At 33.2% G+C, this 25583-nt stretch overlaps 1 protein-coding gene across 5 annotated transcripts in view; it reads right to left on the reverse strand.

Moving 5' to 3' along the window:
• The window catches only part of LOC108906019 (PDZ and LIM domain protein Zasp), a 73975-nt gene that overhangs the window by 21234 nt on the left and 27158 nt on the right, over positions 1-25583 (reverse strand). For all 5 annotated transcript variants that reach the window (XM_018709149.1, XM_018709147.1, XM_018709151.1 and 2 more), the window contains exons 2-3: positions 5886-6037; positions 2736-2910 (exon numbers count right to left, since the gene is read on the reverse strand). In XM_018709149.1, coding sequence (XP_018564665.1) covers positions 2736-2910; positions 5886-6037 — 327 coding nt within the window. The remainder of the gene's footprint in view (positions 1-2735; positions 2911-5885; positions 6038-25583) is intronic.

The following is a 25583-nucleotide window of genomic DNA, read 5'->3' on the forward strand; positions in this document are numbered from 1 at the left end:
ATGGGAAGAGAGAGAAAGTGCTATATCCGATAAAAGTTACTTCCAAACCATTCAATAAATTCCGAGTTGCATGCAATTCTTATACAGTTTCGATTTCGATTAGGCTCTAATAATAGCCTGACGAAAGTTTGGTAGAACGTTGTTCCACTAGAAAGGGGCTCGTATTTTATATTCGATTACAACGCAAAATTGTCACCTTTGTTTCTGTCACAGTCCGAAAATAAACCAATTAGATTGGCACGGTTTTGAGCAAAAGATAGTTCTCGCGTTATGCAACAGACTGTCTACGTGACACATTTCCCCTGATTAACGTGGGCGACAACTAAATCTATCGCAAAAATCGACATTGTGACTCATTTATAACAAATAATATTTATTTCACTGTTCTGACATCAAACCTGTGTCCAGTAATAACCACACACCATGTCCGTATATTTTACACATCTTTAACATAAACTTATTACGGCATTATCCATACACAGAGTGTCCCAATTTGTTGGTGAACAAGGCGATCCAGAATTTTTTTATTGCGACCTACTGCATTGCTGTTAAGATATTTCAAAAAGTCACGGCAAATCCAAATGTGCCATCAAAAAACAATCGAACATCAGTTTAAAGAGATAGAGTAGCCTGATTTTTAAATATATTCTATATATTTTAGCAGAAAATAGCAGGGTCACAGTGTCACAGTATAAACTTTTAGATGTTAGTCGTTTATTCGTTCGACTTCCGGCTTGACCGGAAATCTGCATTATCAGTACTTATTTTTCATTAGCTTGGTTTTGAAATTTCAAATAGTTTTGGAAATAAAATTGAAATAAAAATGTTTATTTTGTTGATTATTATACTTATACGATATCAAAAGTATGACTTATTGTGCATTACTGTAGTCGTAAATCACTTTCTGCAAAAAATACAGGATATTTTTCTCTAAACAAATGTTCGGCCATTTTTTTTAAATTGACGTTCTATTGTTTCTCTGACTACATATTCTGATTCCGCAGGACATTTTACATGTGCCTACATATTGTCTCATTCAAATATATAGAGTGATTCACCAATGGTGACCAAAAATGAAACCTCGTATTCTTTGGTGAATTTTAAAGACTCCCTCCCTCTTTCCTATAAAGTTTTTATCTAGAACGCTTCGTTAAAAAGATACAGGGTGTTAAAAATGTTTTTAATTTTTTTAAATAATTTAAAAACTAACGTATGTTTTTCGAAAAAAGCCTGCGATAGCAACTTTGACATTCTGAAGAGTTAGAAGAAAGAATAAATAATGCTTTTCATCAGATTCAGGCAACAATAATGTTCGAACAAATTACATTTTCGTTACTAAAAAGATTTCGGGCCTGTGTTCGTGGAAATGGACGCATTTTTGAGCGTTTACTCAAATAAAATCATTAAAATGATGACTAATGTTATTAATTTCTTTATTCGAATAAATAACCGAATGATTAGTGATTGTCATGTCATATAAGTAAAAGTGTTTTCAGTTGGTTTTTTAAGTTTTACTCGAAAATGTTTACATAAAAACATGTGCCCAATTTCACATTATTTCACGTACTAATTTTTAAATTATTTAAAAAAATGAAAAATATTTTTTGAAGTTTAACACCCTGTATATTTTTAACGAAGCGTCCTAGATAAAAACTTTATAGGAAAGACTACCCTTAAAATTCATCAAAGAATACCATTTTTGGTAACCATTTGCGAATCACCCTGTATTTTTAGTATAGAAGTAAATTACTATAAAAAGATCATCCTGTACAGCAATACAAAACAAATGAAGGTCAAGGGTTTCTTTTAATAAATAGGCCCTAAGTTTGGGCATATGTGGAAACTATAGCCTCCTCAAAATTGCTAATCCTAAGCTAAGCCTTCTACAACCTTTTGTTCGTCAATTTTTTTTAAACTTGTGTTAATACATTTTTGTCTCTAATCTAATAACTCGTTGTGATTCTATACACCCAGAGGTACCCTTTTTAAATTGTATATAGTCATCTACAAATTGAAAAAATTTTAAATGTTGGGTTCATTGGCGATTGTTTTGTTGGTTTATAAGAAGTATTGAGTAAAGTCAATTTTTTCAAAAATTGGGAAATTATAGTTACAGTTTGTTTTTTTTTATACGTTTCTATACGTTTTATACTTATATTTATAAACCCTAAGTGTACACATTTCAAAATCTATTCATTAAAAAATATTTCACGTTCATTTGTTTTTTACTTATGTCAACGGTATGTAGATACACCTATTACATGGTACATCCTGTATATAAACCTTATAAAAAATGGAAAATGAGTCTATTACTAAAGACAAAGACAAATAATCTACTATGGGCTAATATATTTTAAAAATAAGTTTTCAGTCGATATCTGCCATCTTATCATTAAACATCCTTTATTTTTGCCAAGGTTTTGGTAATTTTTTACCCCAATTATAAAAATATTAGGCAGACCTCAATCTTTTTTACTTCCCCTGGCGTTCTAGAAACACAAACTTTTTACTTTTATAGCGAGGGTGCGTGCTCAATCACATTAACTACGTAGACAAAAAGAACGTGGAAACTATTGACAATTTTTTATGTTCGGTACAACAAAAGATGGAATCTTTAGGTCGTCACCACAGGAGCAAAAAATAACGCCAATTTTGCAGCCTAACAATTCAACAACATCGAAAGTTAACTTATTCAAAGAGGTAACAAGCATTCTGTTGAAATAAATAGTTCTTACCTGTGGACTAAACGGTTTGGCAGAGAGGTTGTGTCCGGTACCGATAGCTCCTATATTCTCGCCCTTTGGTGCTGTCAGAGACGTCCTAGTCACTGGGCTAACGTTGTTGATGACTGGAGATGGCGTCGGGAATGATCCTGTAGGTATTACTGAGGGTTTCCATGTTGAACCACCTCTGACAAAAGGTTAAAAATAAACTCTGCTAATCATCGAGTGGGCAAAGGACCAATAATGCCAATCAAGGCTGGCCAATTTGTTTACCGGAATGTTTTGGTGGTTACAAGGCGTAATGAAAGGAGAAGGCTAGTTTGTTTCGAAAGTAATTATTATCCTCGTTTGTGATATACAGTATGTTTGATTATAAAGCCCTGGTACCCATTTTTGGATATCCTGTAAAGTATATACATTTTTAAATGCAATGTTATTTTCTTTATACTGACGCATATTTTTTTTGTCACACTGTAGATGAGTGGTGACATCATCGATGTTATTGTAAATGGGATTGTGTAAGTTTTTTTGCATGTTTCGATAGATTTTTTTATTCTCTTTCCAACCATATGAAATTTGTATGCCTTTGCATAACGAAATTTTTGAGAAAAAGTGAGAGAACTTTCAGCCTTTGACTTTAGTTTACGGTGCTCGCTTTCTAAATCATCAAATAGCAAACAAATTTATACGATTCCATTTAAAAAAAATATCGATGACATCACCACTCATCTACAGAGTGACTAAAAAAAACATTTTGTGCATCAGTATAAAGAAAAATATGTAACCGGTTTGTAGCTCTGGGCCTTTATAATCAAACAGACTGTAGTTGGAGAACCAGTCTTTAGGAATGACGGAATAATTCAAAGGGTCATTTTAGATGGAAAAACCGCAGAATTAGAGGGTGGAAATTAGAGATAGGGGTGAAAATGCATTCCTTTCAGTTTTTTAGTTTTTTAATTGTAGCTCGAAAACGAAGCGAATTTTCACTATAGTTCATAGGAGAAATTATTTAGAGAATTGAATTTCCCATCGAAATGGCTTATTTAAAAAATTTTAAAGGAAAATTTTATGCAAAAAATCGTTAATAAACAATTAAAAAAAAATAAGAGTTTTTGAATTTTTGATTCCTATTTTTTTAGTAGAAGTAGGCAAAGAAAATTGCTGTACAAAAAACTAGATAGCACGAAAACGAAGCAAAATTTCGGTATAGGTCAGGAAAAATATTGTAGAGAATTGAATTTCCCATCGAAATGGCTTATTTAAAAAATGTAAAAGAAAAATTTTATGCAAAAATCGTTAATAAACGATTTTGAAAAAGCAAAAAATAAGATTTTTTTATTTTTTTTACTTTTTTGACATAATTTTTTTTAGGTAGAAGTAGGCAAAGAAAATTGCTGTACAAAAAAAACTAGATGAAATTCCCTTCAAAATGATGCGTTTTCACAAGTGTTTGGATCAATATTGACTGACAATATTTTTTAGATTTTCGTCGTTTTTAACATAATAATGATTATAATTCTTATTACTTTTACAACAAATTGGTTCTTTACATGATAAAAAATTATTTCAAAAGTTTTATTTGTTAATAATAAATAAAGATTTTCACAACTTAAAGTAAAAAAAGTAAATAAAATAAAAAAATCCTATTTTTTGCTTTTCTTAATATAATTTATTAACGATTTTTTGCATAAAAATTTTTCTTTTAAATATTTTTAATAAGCCATTTCGATAGGAAAGTCAATTCTCTACAAAATATTTCTTATGAATTATACCGAAATTTTGCTTCGTTTTCGTACTATATTTAAAAAACTGCAAAAGTGCATTTTCACCCCTATCTTCAATTTCAACCCTCTAATTTAACAGCACCCCGCGGTTTTTTCATTTTTAATGACCCTTCGAACAAGTCATGCGATGAAAATCCTTAAACATCTTATTTCCTCCCTTATTTGCGAAAAATGATAATTAAAACGTATAAGGGTAAACGTGAAATCGAAAAATTGGCTAATTGTAAGTTTGAGCGGACATATATCAGTCAATTTTCATCCAAAAATACTTTACAACCTCTTATTTTGAAGGAAATTTTACCTACTTTTTTTTCTATTAAGGAATCTATCTTTACCCAAAAAAAACTAGAAGCAAAACAGTAAAAAAAATCAAAAAATCTCATTTTTTGCTTTTTTTTTAAATTGTTTATTAACGTTTTTTTTGCATAAAATGTTCCTTTTAAATTTTTTTAATAAGCCATTTCGATGGGAAATTCAATTCTCTAAATAATTTTTCCTATGAACTATAGAGAAATTTTGTTTCATTTTCGAGCTACAATTAAAAAACTGAAAGGGGTGCATTTTCACCCCTATCTCCAATTTCCACCTTCTAATTTAATAGCACTCCGGGGTTTTTTCATCAAAAATGACCATTTGAAAGATTCATGTAATAAAATATCTCGAAAGTCATAGCCTATTAGTACAAATAAGGATGACAATGATTCTATAGGAGTCGATATTTAGTATTGTAACAGCTACGTTTGACTGGTTGTTAAACTATTATAAACAGAATGCCAAAAATCTAGTGTATCGGACTTCGGGAGATGATAGTAGTAAAATGTTTAATGATTTACTCAAATGCTACAGTAAAACTATTTGATTCATATCCAGCACATCCAAATACATATAGGTAGCCTACTGGGATCTCCAGTGTGTCTGTGTTATTTTGGTCAACACTGCATAGGATTTGGTGAACTTCGTGCTTGACCCGCAAGGTCTCCAGACCTGAATCCACTAGATTTCTACTGGTAGGGCCATCTTAAGTCATTTGCGTATTGGCATAATTATTGATGAATTTGCAAACTTCAAGAACGGGTTGTGCAATGTTGCAATCAACTCAAAAATACTAGCTACCTCTAAACTTAAAAAAATTCTACCACTTTCTAAAAATAAAAAAAAAACTATTTTTCTTCCTATAGACAGCTATGTTCATATGAACTTCCCGAAGTACGGTACACATTTTTTTACACCCTGTATAAACAAGGCTTTAAATATTTAAATTTAGCGGTATGTTTAATCCATTTTCTTGCTTAGTATTTCAATTGTAAATAGCAATAAATAACATCCGAGTTGGCTGAAAACTGACATGTCGAAAAAATTATCTTTTTCGTATCCGTACCTTTGCAGTGTAATTTCGAAGGCCGGTCCTGCCCTGACGACTACGTCCTGCGCGTCTTTGTGCCTCAAGTTGAACACGTCTGTGTCGTTGATTTTGATCACGGAATCTCCAGCGACAAGGCCGGCTCTTTCAGCAGGGGAACCAACATTGACCTGAAAAGAAACGAGACTGTAGTGGAGAGACGGCCCAGTTCATAAACGGCAATCAGTGCTGCCTTTGTCGCCCTAAGAATACAGCGCTAATAAAATAAATTGCCAGCGTTAATCGATACGATTTGTACACATGTTTCGGCGTGATAATGTTGCGGTTTATTGTACAAGAAGACCGTTGAACCTCGCGTAATAAAAATAGTAAAACGGCAAAGCGATTACCCCTTATACTCGCTTCTATAAATAGGATTCCCCCAACAGGTCGCCAATTTCTAAATTAAATACAGGACCTTTTATGCAAATTAGAGGAAAAAAAACACTATATATCGATTGTATTAAATATAAAGACCTATGTACAGGGTGACCTTTAATATACACATATACAGGGCGTCATTAAAAGTTCGGGACAAGTCTGCCACATATTCCTGTAGTCCTGTAGCCAGGGGGGTCCCAATTACCTCCTTCATTTAGATGGAGTTACCCAAGTGTTTTTTGTGTATTTTGAGCTGCAGAACACGAATTTTTTGGGTGGAAGTTTGCCCGGATGTCGATAACTAACTTAGTTTTTGGCAAAATAATATTCTTGTTCATTGACCCATTTTAAGAAGAAAATGTCTCTTGCAATTTTTTTGCTAAACGTACAGTTTTCGAGATAAACGCCGTTAAAAACTCGAAAAATGCAATTTTTGCGATATTCAATTGTTAATAACTTTTGATTGAATAGGTATTTTGTAATTCTCCTGATCGGCGTTTGAAAGTTCACGTTAAATATTACAAATTATGAGTAATTGCAGTGTGAAAATTTGTTTTTTCTACTGTTATTTGAAGCTATAAACAAATAGCGATTGAGCGTTCAGAAGTGTGCGCCCCAATGTATGTAAGAGAGCGGTTGCCTTCTTACAGGCATTTAATACACGATCTTGACGCGTACTCCTCATTTCTAGACCAAAGAAACGATGAAAACTGAACGAAACATTAACAATTTAATGAAAATTTGCAATATTACAATAATTTTCACACGGTCGATAGCCGCACGGTTTAAGGCGTCAGTACTTAAATCGATGTGTCGATCTGCCCGGGTTTCGAATCCCGCGGCCGGTAGACCGTAGATTAGCTATGATTGTACGGAGAATTGGTACCCTCTGTGCAAGTATGGTAGGGTGGAAGAATGTTGGCTTGGGTCAATGTGAGAGATTGACACCGGTTGGCACTTGACCACCCCCCTAATTAATGGTTTTCCAGGTTTCCCTCATTCCTGCACTGAATGGTGGTTAGGGTCTACCAACATAAGTCGTTCCTGGGCGCAAATGCGGCCTGCGTAATAGTAATATGCCGCCTTCTCTCCCGCACAAGTCTCCGACTTCTGGGCTAGATTTCTCGTAGTTAGAATGAGGAGTAGAGATATTATTATATTATTATTATTAATTAAAATTATTATACAAGTTATAAAATTATAATTATAGAAACACCTAAATTATACGATGTTACGCTTTTAATATAAGTACAAACTTTTTTATTATCGTTTATAAATAAAACTAATATAATTTCGCTATTTTTTTTCATATAAATCGTATAATAATGTTTACAAAACAAATTAGAATTAACCATGCAAACTTTATATCTTTGATATTTCAAATTTTCCGAGTCTTTTTAATGCATTTTGTTTTAAACGATTGTCATTTTTATTTTTTAAACTTGTTTATAGTCGCGTTTCAAAAAGATATAGAATTATTAACGTTCATGTTACAAGATGAATAGCTTAATTAAATCAGATCTTTGCATTATTTGTCAAAAAAATTTCAATTTTAATTATTGTAATATTGCAAATTTTCATTAAATTGTTAATGTTTCGTTTAGTTTTCATCGTTTCTTTGGTCTAGAAATAAAGAGTACGCGTCGAGATCGTGTATTAAATGCCTGTAAGAAGGCAACCGCTCTCTTACATACATTGGGGCGCACACTTCTGAACGCTCAATCGCTATTTGTTTATAGCTTCAAATAACAGTAGAAAAAACAAATTTTTACACTGCAATTACTCATAATTTGTAATATTTAACGTGAACTTTCAAACGCCGATCAGGAGAATTACAAAATACCTATTCAATCAAAAGTTATTAACAATTGAATATTGCATTGCATTTTTCGAGTTTTTAACGGCGTTTATCTCAAAAACTATGCGTTTAACAAAAAAATTGCAAAAGACATTTTCTTCTTAACAAGAAAATACTTTTTATTTTGCCAAAAACTAAGTTCGCAGTATATAAGTTTTTTGTTAATAAAAAACTTATCGACGTCCGGGCAAACTTCTACCCAAAAAATTCGTGTTCTGCAGCTCAAAATACACAAAAAACACCATCTAAATGAAGGAGGCAATTGGGACCCCCTGGCTACATGACTACTGGACCAAAATATAATATAATCCAAATAGTATATACTAATACAATTATCATTATTTATTTTCCAACTTAATAGTTTAATTTATTATCATTTTTGCACTATTTTCTGAGTGATATATAAAACATGCACAACGTGGAAAGTTTTATTTAAAAAATTGTATCCCACAGATCCACTCTACAATCAAGCATATTTCTTTTTCTTCTTCAGTTTCATTCTCAGGCCCCTTTTTTCCTCCAGCTTCTTCCTGAGCTCGTCTAAATCAGGACTACGTCCCACATTCACCGTCGAAATTGGCAATGACTGCGCCTTTGACATTAACCGCGTTTGAGTAATGAAATTCCTCACGTTCTCCAGCATCTCCTGCTGCTGTTCCTTCCTCTTCAGAATCTGCTTCCTCTTATCTTCTAACTCTTCCTTCATCTTCATCTTGGTGATGGCCAGGCGCTCCTGCAATTCCGCTATGGACATCTCGCACAGCAATCCCAAATTCGGACACTCCGTGGGATCGAACTCCTTCACGTTCATGTTGGAACGTATCTCGTGCAAAGCTCGTATTTCTTCGATGAGATTCACCTTCCTGGCCAGCTCCTGCTTCTGCTCTTCGTAGACCTTCTTTAGCAGTTCCTTGGTCTCGTACTGTTGCATCCTCACTTGATCTTGTCGCTCTTCTTGAAGCTTCTTCCCTGCTTCCCTGGCGTCTTCCTTGATTTTGTGACCTTTCTCCACGAACAATTTTAGCTTCTCTTGCTCTTCCTTCTTCCATTGGTCCAGCTTCTTCGAAAGTTCCGCTTTAACCTCTTTGACCTCTAACATTTTCTCCTTGTTTCGTTTTAGAAGTCTGCGCTTTGCCAATATGGCTTCTTCGTAAGTAATTAGGCTCTGTAGGTGTTTTCTTTCTATGTCTTCCATTTCCTTCTGTTGTTCCTCTCGGCGTAGCTCCATTTCCATTCGCTCCACTGCCTCTGCGTTTGATCCTCCTTTTATTATATCGTCTATTTTCTTTATTTCGTTTTCTTGGTCTTTGATGAGCCTGGCTGCTTCCCTTAAGGTAGTGGTTAGGTTACCCTTTATTTCCACTTGTTTTTTCGGTGGTATTTCGCTGGCTTTGAACGTTTTACTTTTGAAAGATAGTGGCGCTTTTTCTCTTTTTGGTTCGATTAGTCTGTAAGGTACTTTGTGCGCTTCTTCCAATAAACACCGTGCCCGTTCTCGATTTTTCTCGAACTCCTCCTCGAGTTTTTTGGAAAGAGTTAAATCGAACAATCTGTTGAATTTAGACTTGCTTCTTCCCCATCTAGATCCTTCAGGGGTATTTAATGGAGGTGCAGGAGACCTTTTACATGTTTTCTTGAAACACTCAAATTCCTGTGGAATTGTAATGTCTCTTCTAACGATTTTGTTGCTCTCGTCGTCTTCTTTTTTTTCTAGTACGGCTTGTATCAGTTCTTGTTTGTTAAGCAGTGGGTACATAATCTGTTCTAGAACGTAGCTGTTTTCGAACATCTTACAAGCGATTTTCGTCAGTTGAAGGTGGTTGCTCTCTTCGAGGAGATACATCAGCAGTCTGTTTATGTAAAACATCTCTACGTTCAAAATCGTGCAGTAATTTGTCTGATTCAAAACGAAAATGATGTAATACACCAACACTTCCACGTTTATCTTGCTGACCCTTCGAAACTTGTGGTAGTCCAAGAAACTATCGGCAACTTCCTGGAGGAACAACTCGTGCTTCGCAAGATGCAAGAAATGTTGGCCTTCATTTTGCTTGATACTGCGTTCCCTTACAGCGCTTTCCACAAAATCCACAGGTGTCACGTTGTTGGAGTTTTTAAAGTCGGATAATAATTTAGCTAGAGTTTTTAAAATGTTTGGCATCTTGACAAGAAAGTGACTGTATGTTTGACACGAGTGTCGTTAGTGACAAATCGGTACCAACATACACATTAATGTAACGACTGAACAGTTTTATAGCGTCATATTTTGAGTAGTACATGAAAATTCATAATCTTCGTTTACCTAGCGCGCTTTTAAATAACATACAAGTTTAAAAACAACAGTGTTGGTGCCAAAAATGTGACGTGACGTCGCGAAATTAGATGCCTCTACGCAAATGCTAGATAGTAGCGATTGTTTTAAAATAACTGTTTCGTAATATCCGATTACATATTGATAAAGGCGGCTCAGTAGTATTTTATTTACCTGCGAGGCGTTCTATTTCGGTATATCCGCAACCGAAAATGTTCCCGTGATTTCATGGTTGCCTACCTTCTTAAAACATAAAAAATGAAGTGTAACACATTTCTTACAAGTATTACATGTCCCTTTATCGAATTTGATTGTGCCACACTGTACGCTCGGAACTATTCCACTTCTAGAGAGATGCATCAAAAGAAACTGCTTTTAATGAATTCCGAGAAGATGTAACCAAGAGCGACGGAAATCCGTTCATGGTCTGCGGTTTCTCGTAATTATTATTGCATTAGAGTTGCATTTACATCTGTCTGGAGCAGAGAACTAGAGTGAGAGAAAAAAGGTGATCCTTTCATTGCACGTTTTCTTCTGCAAAATTCAAATGACTACGCCGATTATGGTATTTAATTCATAATCTTGCACAGAAATGACCATTTGTGTCGGTTGTTTTCATGAATTATTCATGTAGCCAGTCAAATGGATGATGGATCAATTTTGCAATGCATTTATACAAATCTGGGTTAAGTTATAAATAGTTCCGTTTTTCTTATATCTCACAATAGAGCGTATCTTTTATTAAAGGGGATTATGAAATATTGCATTTATTAATATAGTATATCGAGTGAACACACTTCATATTGGCGAGAAACATATGGAGTTAATAAAGTAAATTTGATGTGCTTTGTAACAACTTGCTTTTGCTTAGATCGTACGCCTAGATAATTTCAAATTAACCAGTCAATTATTACTGAACTTACAAGAAATTTCTGAACCGAAAACTGATTATTTAAAAAATATTAGGTTAGCAACGTATCTACCTACATTACTGTCCATTCACGGACACAGAAAAAAATATCAAATACCGCAATCAATGTTACTATTTGTTCCAAAATGGCGGTTTGACATATGGCAATTTGAATATTTTTTTAAAACAATTAAAAAAATGTGAAAATTAATTCAACTTATAAAAATGTATTCCAAAATTCAAGCCTAAAAGATTGGCAATAGGAATTTTGGCCTAAAATTACAGTTAATATTTTATCAATACTTCATAATAAACGAGGTAAACCCAATAGCACGAATATACTTTCCCAAAGGATTTTAGTGCTCTGAATTCGAATCCTAGGTCCAAATGTCCCAATTGGCTCTGTTTTTTGAGATATCCTAACCTAAAAGCGCCAAAATCGCAAATTTTTTACATACTTGAGGTTATGTTACATGGAAAGATATTTTTCTTTGTTGAAACCATTAATGGGGTTTTAAAGTGCTATACTTACTCTTTCAAACGCACTTGGATTTATCCCGATATCATTTTTCGTCTATTAATTAAAAAGAAATAATAATTTGTAAATTTTAGAAATTTGTAATCAAATATTGTTTCTTGCTTTTCTTTAAAAGCGACAAAAAAGTTTTCATCACAATTTTAATTCGTCACTTGCTTCAGTTTGTAAGCTACAGTCAACAAAACAATTTTATGTCGTAGATATAAATTTGTAAGTTTGTGCGTAGGTGGGGACGGCGTGCTATTCATATAAATCGGTCCCATTCATCTGAGGTTCGACCTTGAACGGACAAAGTAGCCAGCTGGCTAACGGCTACTACTGGCTATACACCACTAAACTTCCAGAATTTATGTGTAGGCGNAGCCTAAAAGATTGGCAATAGGAATTTTGCCCTAAAATTACAAATATTTTATCAATAACTATAGGTATAGGGACTTCATAATAAACGAGGTAAACCCAACAGCACGAATATACCCTCCCAAAGGATTGTAGTGCTCTGAATTCGAATCCTAGGTCCAAATGTCTCAATTGGCTCTGGTTTTTGAGATATCCTAACCTAAAAACGCCAAAATCGCGAATTTTTGACATACTTGAGGTTATGTTACATGGAAAGGTATTTTTTTTTCTGAAACCATTCAGGGGGTCTTAAAGTGCTATACTTACTCTTTGAAACGTACTTGGATTTATCCCGATATCATTTTTCGTCTATTTGATAGTAAAAAAGGAATAATAGTTTGTAAATTTTAGAAATTTGTAATAGTCCGGTCAAATTTGACCAAAAAATAAGAGTGAAGGTACATAAATTTACAACAAGCTGAAAGTGAGTAAAACGTAATTAAAAATATCATATTATCGTTCCGGTACTCGGAAAAAAATTTACTCGAGATCAAAGGTCAAAAAAATGGGTTTATCGCGATTTTCGGCTAAACGGTAAGTTTTATCATAAAATTACTTCAGCCAAAAATTGTAGATCATAAAATTGTCTATCTCCATAAAAGTGTATCAATACTTTTTTTCCTAAGAGCCACCGTTTCTGAAATATAACGATTCAAAAAGTTGTAAAAGTTGTAATCGTCATAATATGCATAAGTACGCCACGTATATACATCTCTGAAGCTGTAATATAAGTAAAAATATTTTTCCATCGGTGATTGTAACTTACACTTAAAATATAAAATATACATAAGTATAACTATGAGAATATCAGGTAAAATGAAACCCAACCATTATATATTACCATGTGGCTTGGTTATCAGCTAGACCCGAAAGACTGGAGTTGGAAGTTGGTCGACAATATATTAGAACCAATTTAGACTTTACTCCCACCTGCGCCGGAAAAACTGCTAAACACAATTTTTTGCAACTGTGAAAAGGGATGCAGTGCTAAATGTGGTTGTAAAAAAGTTGGCTTGTTTTGTTCTCTGGCATGTACAAATTGTCAAGGCCGGTCGTGTTCTAATGATGAATCACCAACAGTAGAGGATTACCAAGGAGGAGACATACGATACATCACTATTCACGCAATTTACTTACACCCAGAATGAAGAAGAAGAGGAAGAAGAAGAAGATCAAGAAGAAGAGCAAGAAGAAGTATTTGAAGGTTATGAACCAGACGAATAAATTCCTCTATTTTTTTTTTTAATTTCCATCGCTTTTATCATTTCCAACCCTTGCTAATATCTGTTATTATGCAATAGTTTCAAACTAAACAGAATCACAACAGACCTGTGGAATAGGCCTACTGGGAAAACCACGTTAAAAAAACGTGCTAAGTACACTATCTCATAGGTGGCGTGGAAACGTGTGCATATTGTGATGATTACAACTTTTACAACTTTTTGAATCGTTATATCTCAGAAACGGTGGCCCTTAGGAAAAAAGTATTGATACATTTTTTATAGATAAATAGATAATTTTATGATCTACAATTTTTGTCTGAGGTAATTTTATGATAAAACTTACCGTTTAGCCGAAAATCGCGAAAAACCCATTTTTTTGACCTTCGACCTCGAGTAAATTTTTTTCCGAGTACCGGAACGATGAGGAATTTTAATATTTTTAATTATGTTTTGAACAACTTTTCTCACTTTCAGCTTCTTATAAATTTATGTATCTTTGAATGTCTAGATTGACCGGACTATAATCAAATATTGTTTCTTGCTTTCTTTAAAGGCGACAAAAAAGTTTTCATCACAATTTTAATTCGTCACTTGCTTCAGTTTGTAAGCTACAGTCAACAAAACAATTTTATGTCGTAGATATAAATTTGTAAGTTTGTGCGTAGGTGGGGACGGCGTGCTATTAATATAAATCGGTCATCATTCATCTGAGGTTCGACCTTGAACGGACAAAGTAGCCAGCTGGCTAACGGCTACTACTGGCTATACACCACTAAACTTCCTGAATTTATGTGTAGGCGGGGACGGCGTACTATTCATATAAATCGGTTTCATTCATTCCAAATCCGACCCTGAACGGAAAATATAGCCGGCCGAGGTATTTCTGGCTACAAACAACATAAATTCCTGAATTTGTATGTAGGCGGGGAAGGCGCGACATTCATATAAATCTGTCCTCATGTCATACAGTTTTCATTCATCTGAAACCCGATCCTTCACGGAAAATATATCCAGTTAGTACTCGCTATATAGGGTGGTCCAAATTCGACTCTTTAGAAGGTTTCTTATATTACTGGTAGAGACAGAGGTTTATGAGATTTTCAAAAAAAGTTTCATTGGCGGAAATTGAATGTCAGTCCATATATCGATTCGTTTAAGAGGTACAAATTTCTCATTTTTGTTTCATGCACTTTTTTCCGTACGCGTTATTTTTCTATGACTTTTGCTTCTTAATCATGTCCCAAATACACTTTTTATTTAAATTAAAACAGTATGGATAAGAAAGAAAATGTATTTGTTCGAATTAGCTATAAAATAAGGTAAAAAAATAGGAACTAGTAATAAAATACATGTTTTTAAAAAATATATAAGGTAAGTTTAAAATAATTTGTTTGAGTTATAATAACTGAAAAACTGGGAATTATAAAAAAACATCACCTACTTGATTCTATGCCAAAAAAGCTGCATAGAAAATCAAATATTTTCACAGTTGTTCAACTTTAGAGACTTAAAAATTGGAAAAAAAACAGGTAAAATAGGAAACAAAGCTGTTTTATCTGTTTTTTTAGTAGCAAATAATTGGAAAAAATGGAAAAATTGAAAAAAAACTCGATATTGAAACAGGCTTGAAAAAATATTTGCCAAATTGAACTGCCACAGTTGAAATTGTACAGACCGAATCTGACCCTTGGTAAAATAGATACACTCATGTGCTTAAAACTTACAAAAACGATACAAAAGGATAAATTTAAATAAAATAAAAATGTAACATTAGCCGTGTTATTCCTAATGCGCATGCTCGGAAAGAATAGCCTCATACCCAGGTGAGATTTTGCTGATATATAATCGCTGTCATCATTAGTGTATTTTCTCTTTTTTTTTGTTTAATATTGGCATTTTCTAGTTCTACTAAGTATTTTTATTGTTTTTCTTGATGTTGTGCTGTATCAGTGTGTTTAATGAGTGTTTTTTTTTTAATTGGTTTATTATAGACGTACTTCATAACCAAACCAAAAAATTATTTTTAATGCGCATGATCAGTAACATTGATATAATTTTAATTTATTAATTACTATAAAAATCAATATTCTAGTTTGTCAATTGGGGTTTGAAACTTCTTAAATATTTGTAATATTGCCAGATTATCGCGATATTTAAGGCCATGACAAAGAAGACATTTTTTTGGCATTTATGTCCAAAATATATAAGGTCCAAAATCGATCTAGAAAAATTATTGAGAAATTCTTCATGACAATGTGCACTATACGATTGCCTATTATTTGGCTTTGTGACGATTGTCACTACTAAAAAGATAAATAGTATAGATAAATAGATAATAGATTAAATTTCAGTAAAACTAAAACAATAAGATCAGGATTACATTCACAGGCTGATGGTGATTTGTGAAATTTTTCAAAAGATTTCATTCAACCAATTAACGATCGCATTATCTCGAGCGTAGACGCAACGGTTTGACATGGTTCATTGTAAACAAAAAATCATTAATATTGGCGACGCTAAAGTTTAGTAATTTTTAATCGACAGTACCAGTCGTGCAATGTTGGTTGCCTAAGCTCGGTGATCACGTGGCTTGTAATCATTTATGAAGGNGAAAAAAACAGGTAAAATAGGAAACAAAGCTGTTTTATCCGTTTTGTTTAGTAGCAAAAAATTGGAAAAAATAGAAAAATTGAAAGCAATTCGAAATTGAAACAGACTTGATAAAATATTTCCAATATTTCCAAATTACATATATTAAAAAATTTTAATAAAAAAAATCATGAAATTTAAGCAAAAAAAAATATTATAATTAATTTATTCTTTCTTTATAAGTTCAAATGGATGTCAGATGAAAAAAAGTACATAGCCCACTAAATTTTTATAAAACAGTTTGACCAGTAATTTTGTTTGGAACAGTCCCTCTCGTTGGCAATAGACTCTTTTAGTGTGACGTCACATATTTAAAACCCGTAAGAAATTGTCATAGTTGAAATTGTACAGACGGAATCTGACCCTTGTGTACTATTTACATAGATACTATAAAAATGAACAACTACAAATTAATTTATTTTTATAAAGATTTAGAAGTAGAACAAAAAACACGTGTTTGGTAAAATAATGGTAATGTGCTTAAAACTTACAAAAAACGATATAAAAGAATATTCCTAAATTTAAATAAAGTAAAAATGTAACATTAGCCGTGTTATCCCTAATGCGCATGTTCGGAAAGAATAGCCTCATACGCAGGTGACATCTTGTTGATATGTCATCGCTGTCATCATTAGCGCATTTTCTCTTGTTTTGTTTAATCTTGGCATTTTCCAGTTCTACTACGTATTTTTATTGTTTTTCTTGGTGTTGTGCTGTGTCAGTGTGTTTATCGACTGTTTTTTTCTTCAAGTAGTTTATTATAGACGTACTCTTAACCATAACCAAACTTTTCTTGAATGATCTACTGTTGTGAGGCTATTTCGCTTATATGGAATTATCTTTAATGCGCATGCTCAGTAAGATTGATATAATTTTAATTTATTAATTACTATAAAAGTCAATATTATTCTATAATTCTTTTAGTTTGTCAGTTGTGGTTTCAAACTTCTTAAATATTTCTAATATTGCCGGATTATCGCGATATTTAAGGTCATGACAAAGAAGACATTTTTTTTGGCATTTATGTCCAAAATATATAAGGTCGAAAATCGATCTAGAAAAATTATTGAGAAATTCTTCATGACGATGTGCACTATACGATTGCCTATTATTTGGCTTTGTGACGATTGTCACTACTAAAAAGATCTATTAAATTTCAGTAAAACTAAAACAATAAGATCAGGATTACATTCACAGGCTGATGGTGATTTGTGAAATTTTTCAAAAGATTTCATTCAACCAATTAACGATCGCATTATCTCGAGCGTAGACGCAACGGTTTGACATGGTTCATTGTAAACAAATCATTAATATTGGCGACGCTAAAGTTTAGTAATTTTTAATTGACAGTACCAGTCGTGCAATGTTGGTTGCGTAAGCTCGGTGATCACGTGGCTTATAATCATTTATGAAGACTCTACCTATATAACTTGAAATAAATATTTGTGTCAATAAAATATATAACGCAGTTCGTACGATTAATTAACTGCATTTGACACACGAAGTAAAAAGACATTGGCGCAAAATTTCAAGGCACGCCCCTGCTGCGGTTAATTGTTACAGTAGATGGCAGAACTTTATTGGCTTCTAACTCCACAAATATTGTACAGACTGTACAACATTTGAAAATTCAACTGTTTCTTGGTGCAATTAAGTGTGCTATGGATATATCTGACGTATCGATGAATAAAAAAATAGGCAACCCACTAAATTATGTTTTCAGTAAAATTTCAAATAATTTTTTTATTTATGTTATGTTTTCACTATTATTCAACTTCTCTCGAAAATCGAACCTTTTCTTCACCTCGAAAAGTGACGGATTTGGTCCACCCTGTACAAGACTCAAATTCCTAAACTTGTGTGTAGGCAGTGACGGCGTACTATTAACATAAATCGGTCCGCGCGCAAGCGACGATCTTTCAAGCGGACCCCGTCCCATTCATGCGAAATCCGACCCTGAACGGAAAATATAGCCGGCCAGCGGCTACTACTCGCTGCACACGACACTGCGGGCTGGGGCTGAGCGCGGAGTGGGTATTTTTAGAGAACCGCCGCCGCCGACCGGGCCTGCTGGATTAGATCGGGAAAACAGGACGCGGTCGATTTTTGCATATTATCGTTACATTTGCATACGTGCGGACGACATTAATTGCCGACTTTTATTAATTGGCCGTCGACGGAACCAGTCGGGAATCTCAAGGGCACAGTGTACCAGCTCGGCAGTAATTGATGGATTCGATTAGAGCTTAGAGCCATATTCAGTCGGTTTATGGGCCTAATCTGACGCAAGTCGAGCCAATTGCTTATAGATGAGAGCGAAATGCAGAAAAATAGATGTACTTAATTTCAAATCTAAAATTCAACACGGTTAAAGTTGTACAAAGTAATGGTACATGGAGGAGCGACGAATTTTACACACTAAAATATTACGATTTAACCAAACTTACCTTAGTCCAATAGTTGATAAAAACTTACAGGTCTTCAAACTGAAAAATTTGTTTCCATTTTTTTTAAATATAAAAAATCGCAGAAAACAGAACCAATGTCAAAAATTTAAAGGCGTAAAAAAGGTGCAAAAACTGAGTTAACTGATGTCACAAGCTTGTATCGGAAGTTTAAGGTCATAGAGAAAAAAGCTAATTAAAAATGTGTTTAAAACTGTTTTGGAACTGCTGAAATACATGTATTTTATCGCGGCGAGTACTTACAAAAAATTCTGTAACACTTTTACGAGTTTGTATTTACCTCATTTTGATATAACGGACATATGGCAAAAATATTTGACAGTAACACCCTTTATAGAAATTTATACTAAAATGAGAATTTATGTCGACCAGTCCAGATCTTAGTCCAATGTATTTCGACACGGTGAACATGAATTTAACATTGGTGCAGCTTCCTTGCTCATTCTAGATAAGTATTTTGAAAAAATGGCCGGAAATGATTGAAGTCACAGATTGATCAATTTAAAATTATGTAATTTTCAATGAAAACATTCAAACTGTAAACTTCTAACGCTCGTAACATACTCTTTTGTCCTTGACCTGAGCAATAGGTTTCGGAATCTTTTCGATTTAATAGCTTCAATTTCTCTTTTCAGCAACCAGCAGAAATCCACTATCGTGTTAGCATCATACCTGTCTTGGTATCTTCTTTCAAATCCTTCCAGGGCCTTTGAAAAGATGGACGATAGCACACTCAACCGCATTGAGAGAGAGTTATACGAACATGAGATGCGTTCTTTAGAAAATTAACAATGTAGAACATAATTAGCAAGTTTCTGGTGATTGCAAAAACATATCGATTATTTTGGAGCATTAATCAAGAGTTACCAAGATGCAGGGATAGCATCTTATTAGTTGACAAGAGACGCACTCAACTCAGACAGTCACAGTCTTTGACCGACTCTTCAAAAATATGTACATCCTATAAAACTTTTGATTGAATTTTTGATAAACAATTTCTCATGGTTTTGGATAAAAACGAAAATTGTTTCAATTCAAATTACCAATTTAGGTGATGCAAAATTGAAAGAAAACATCTTCGACGAATTTAAAATACATTTTTAGCCCGAAAAAAAAATTCAAATGATTATTTAATCGGGCCACTCTTGACCCCTGACCAACAAAGTTTTATCGAGAATGAATCTTGACCTACCGTAATTACCGGTCACTAACTTAGCTTTTATTGCGTTTTTAATACGTAGTGAATGATGATGTTTTTTTATAGTTTAAATATTAACAAGTATTATTAATTTCTTCATGAAAAGTATTGTATAAGGATAATAATTGTTTTCGTTTGTTTGGTTATTACAATTTAGTATTTTTAATATACGTTTTCACTGTTTTATAATTAAATATGAGTTTTTAATATTGTGTTCAATGAATTATTCCGTTTGTATACCTAGTGACTTATTGCTTTCCAAACAGTAGTATGGTACCTATAAAATATATATAATAAAATAAAACTCATCCGTCCATAGCACCTTGTTAATAAAGTTGGAATCTATTGCACTTTGATTTTAAAACCAATTGCAAAATTCAAGACGGCTGAGGAAATCAGCTGTTTCGCTTCAATGTTAGAACGCTCTGTGGTCCCCGCGCGTTCCCGGTCAAAAAATGTGACGCGCCGAATTAGCGGGAGTTAAGGATTTTTTGCTGGTCTTTTAAAAGATCGAGTATTTTTTTTTCGATTTTCTGTCTTTATTAGACCTTTCGAATACGTGGTTAAAATTAATGACATTATGATTGAATCCACCCCGTATACAATGACATGTAATTATTATCATCGATTTTTTTTATAATTCGTATTAATATTAGTTTATTTTTATATTTTTTAATTTTCCATAAACTTTGTCCTGTAAATAAATATGGACAAATATATGTATTATTATTGTTACCATTTTTCTCTCTGTCTCATGACCTTTTTCCTAATATATTGAGAAAATTCAGTGACTTAAAATCTACTGAATCCTAAGTCTCCTCCTTATTTCTTCAACGGCTTTTGAAGAAACTGACTTAAATTTAATTACAGCAAAACTGTTACGGCAAAAATATGTTTCCAATTAAGTAACCTACTTAGTCTAGAAGCACCTAAGACGAATTGGATCAACTGAGTTGAAAGCACCCATCAGGTTGTTAAATATAGTACATACTGTATATGATTTAGTGTTGCTTACAAATAAGCAACGAAAGCGGCTACTTTCAATAAAAATTATGAAATAAGTAGTTAAATGTTAAAGCAATTATATCAAGCCCAAAATAATTAATCAGGTTACAAATGGGGATATCTCGAGCAGTAATTATAGGTATTTTTTTTAAACAACATGCAATTGACATAGGTGTGATTTGATTTACGAAATAGTTCTTATAAAAAATATGAATTCTTGTAGAAAACCTTTACGAGATGTTTCAGACTTAGTCGGCGGTGTAAATTCAACTGTCGACGTTTTCAAGTGTGGCTAGATTAAGTACTTATCTCCGAGAAATATGCAATATATCAAAATAGACACGTAGGAAAGTCGGCTGCACGCATTGCATTTTAAAAGCATTTCGCGTTTCACCTTGAGCAAAGTCACGGTTGATAGCTTATCACTGGCCACCCGCGTAACTAGGAAGCATTGTTGTTAATTTTTATCGCACTTTGTTTTATTACAACTTCTACCTATTTTTCGCTAACGAGTCCGCGCTTATCAGCGAAAATGTAGGCATAGCCAAGCCAGACATGGCATTTTGAAACATCACTTGAGTATTGTGTGAAATGAGAAGCCAGTTTTTTATTAAGTTATATCCGGAAATAGACACTAGTAGTTTTTTTTTTCTTACTAAAGTCAGTGATGGTCTTGTCATACATGTACACTGTATCCCAAAAGTCCCAGAACAGCAAGATTAATAGTGATTTTTAGGTAGTTCAAATATACTTCAGAAAATACATTCCTTTTGTCATTCTTTGACGTATAAACAAATGTTTACATTTACCCCCACCTTCCCCCACAAAGTTCCTCAAATTTTTTTTAATTGCACAGTATGGCTTGTGATATGTCATTTGAAAGATAATTTCATTCCTTTTACAGTACTGTAAAGTTCTCTGGAAAATTTCAGAGAACAAAGGAGTTACAGCTATTTTTTAACTAAACCAACATTAAAACCCAATTTAAAAAGTTCATTTAATTAAATAAAGTTTGTTGGGTAATAATCATGGGAACCGCATTTGTTATTTTATAATAAAGTAACTTTGTCAAAAAGATATTCGATTTGACAAATTTGTTCAATATGTAATCAAATATGGCTCTAAATGAAAGAGAAATAATAATGATTTTGATGATGAGAGGAGTTGGCGATCTCAAAAGGTCGTTCGATCAAGTGGTTCATTTATTTAATGGTACATTTTCTAACATAATGCCAGTATCAAAATCAATTGTGTGCAGAACAATAAAAAGGTTTGAAGAAACTGAAACCATGTAAAACAAATTCCGAATAGAACGCCCAAGACCTGCAACTAATAACAATAACGTGTCCTATATCATTTTATATGATCTTTTGGATTAATAAATGTTTACTTTCTTACTTACTTACTTACTTACTTACTTACTTACTTACTTACTTACTTACTTNAAGCATTGTTGTTAATTTTTATCGCACTTTGTTTTATTACAACTTCTACCTATTTTTCGCTAACGAGTCCGCGCTTATCAGCGAAAATGTAGGCATAGCCAAGCCAGACATGGCATTTTGAAACATCACTTGAGTATTGTGTGAAATGAGAAGCCAGTTTTTTATTAAGTTATATCCGGAAATAGACACTAGTAGTTTTTTTTTTCTTACTAAAGTCAGTGATGGTCTTGTCATACATGTACACTGTATCCCAAAAGTCCCAGAACAGCAAGATTAATAGTGATTTTTAGGTAGTTCAAATATACTTCAGAAAATACATTCCTTTTGTCATTCTTTGACGTATAAACAAATGTTTACATTTACCCCCACCTTCCCCCACAAAGTTCCTCAAATTTTTTTTAATTGCACAGTATGGCTTGTGATATGTCATTTGAAAGATAATTTCATTCCTTTTACAGTACTGTAAAGTTCTCTGGAAAATTTCAGAGAACAAAGGAGTTACAGCTATTTTTTAACTAAACCAACATTAAAACCCAATTTAAAAAGTTCATTTAATTAAATAAAGTTTGTTGGGTAATAATCATGGGAACCGCATTTGTTATTTTATAATAAAGTAACTTTGTCAAAAAGATATTCGATTTGACAAATTTGTTCAATATGTAATCAAATATGGCTCTAAATGAAAGAGAAATAATAATGATTTTGATGATGAGAGGAGTTGGCGATCTCAAAAGGTCGTTCGATCAAGTGGTTCATTTATTTAATGGTACATTTTCTAACATAATGCCAGTATCAAAATCAATTGTGTGCAGAACAATAAAAAGGTTTGAAGAAACTGAAACCATGTAAAACAAATTCCGAATAGAACGCCCAAGACCTGCAACTAATAACAATAATGCTGTTGAAGTATTGCAGAGTTTTGTGGAAGATGCGTACCTAAGGCTGCTAGAAAACATGATACAAGTCATCATCTATTTGCCGAATTTTAAAAACAAACTCTTATGAACCTTACAAAATAAAATTACTGCAACAGTTAAGTGAAGATGATTATGATCGAAGGCTTGATTTCTGTGAAACAATGATGGCAAGAGTCGAGGAAGACCATAACTGTATATTTAATATTTGTTTTTCTGACGAATGTACTTTTACTGTTAATGGTTTTGTCAATCGTCACAATTTGAGGTACTGGAGTGATCAAAATCTTCACTGGAGGAGGACAAAAAATAAATACGTTAGCTGATATTATTGGTACTACCATTATTGGTCTATTTGTAATTGATGGTAACTTAAATGGCTAAAAGTATGAACAAATGTTACGAAATCAAATTGTACCTGCTTTACAAAACTTAGACATTAATTTTGACAGAATATGGTCCAAGTAGGATGGTACAACACCTGTTTTTGCTATTGGAGATCGGCAATTACTGGAACAAATGTTTCCGAATAGATGGATTGGGAGAAGGGGTGCTATTGAATGGCCGGCACGCTCTCCTGATGTAACACCCCTTGATTACTTCTTTTGGGGACATTTAAAAAATAATGTTTATAAAACCATTACATAAATTAAAAATAAAATATAAATTAAATATAGACGACATGAGGAACAGAATATTTGAGGAAGCTTTAATAAACGTTGTGATGTCGTTTTATGATAGGTTGGGATATTGCTAAATTGAGGGTGGGAGACAGTTTAAACATTGACTAAAAGAGATTTTTTATTCAAACTATAATCGCAGAATTGTGTTATTTTTTTATTTGTAGTTTTTAATAAAGGTCTGTATTTAATAAAAAATGGCTGTAACTCCTTTGTTTTCTAAAATATTCCAGAAACCTTTACATTACTGTAAATAAATGAAATTTTCTTTCAAATGACGTCTCACAAGGCATATTGTGCAATATAAAAAAAGGGGGGAACCGTTGGGGGTGGGGAGGTTGTTTACACGTCAAAAAAATGACAAAAGAAATGTATTTTCTGAAGTAGGTATATCTGAAATTTACAAAACTCACTATTAATCTAGATATCTCGCTGTTTCGGAACTTATGTAACATAGTGTATAATTAATTATTCTAAATTTAGTTACATTTAAACTTGCTTCAGTAGTTTGCGCATGAAAACAACACACAATAAGTTTCGTTCAAATCAAACTAACTACTTACTAAAGTTAAATAGGTTCGTTCCCTTTTAACTAGTTTAAAAAGTTTGCTGTTAACTGATGAAGACATATTAATATTAAAATAAACATATTCTTATTTATTTCAGTTCATTTGCAGCAGTAATAGTTTATTACTTTAAATTATAAAAAGTTATAAATTATTCTGTATTAAACTACAATAAAATTTTGTAAATAACTAAATTCTAGCTCTTTTTATTCTGTCAACAGAATGTTACCATTGGCGTCGTCCGCCAGAAACAGTGACCAGCGAAACGCGCCACCCTGTAAGTGGAATTAAAATTCATACCCATAAATATTTCCCAGTAGCTAATAAAGTTGCCGGTTGACTAGCTCGCCATTTCTTTATTTTTTGCGACAAATATTTGCCGGAGGTAAATGAGTCCTGGTTCCAGACAATGTACGAAACAAAACCAATAAAACAAAAACCAAGACAAAGAAGTATCCGAGGAATGCGATGACTTATTAATGATGACATTGCGTACCTGCGAGATTACTTGCAGGTTGAACAAACTTCACAATAATAGGTTTTATTTGTTGTATAAATACAGAGATATGTGGACTCTGTTTTATTCTTTTGTGTCTCTAGGCTATGGTTTGTCCTTATGCAGATGAGAAGATAAAATAGTTAGATACAGGAGTCATACGGGGTATATATCTTTGCTTTACCAGTGAATCATCATGAATATCATTGTCATTTCTACATCTCTTCAAGATGTGTGTGAGTGTCTACATTTAACGCCGAAGATTACTTTTACTCGAAATCCTCAACAAAAATTAAAAAACACGCAAAAAAATACTTCTTAAAATCAAGAATAATACAATTATGTATACAGGGTGTCCCGAAATTAATGAGGCACACAGGAAGAGTAGATTCCTGACAACAAAATAATTAACGAGAGTTTCTGTAGATTCGCTAATGACTAAAGTAGTAAGCCTTTAGATTTGTCAACGTTGCACTTGGCTGGCTCGCTCGCCTCGGCATTCGCTCGCTCGCGTTCGATCATTCTTTTTGCTTGGACACCTGCAAATTTCAAATAATACGCTAGTCGAGACCGCGGCGTTGCCGCTATCACGCATATGGAGGATAAGTTAGTCAACGACAGCAGTTTGAAGGAGAATTATTA

The sequence above is a fragment of the Anoplophora glabripennis genome, unplaced genomic scaffold, assembly GCF_000390285.2.
Source record: "Anoplophora glabripennis isolate ALB-LARVAE unplaced genomic scaffold, Agla_2.0 scaffold188, whole genome shotgun sequence".
Lineage (NCBI taxonomy): Eukaryota > Metazoa > Arthropoda > Insecta > Coleoptera > Cerambycidae > Anoplophora > Anoplophora glabripennis.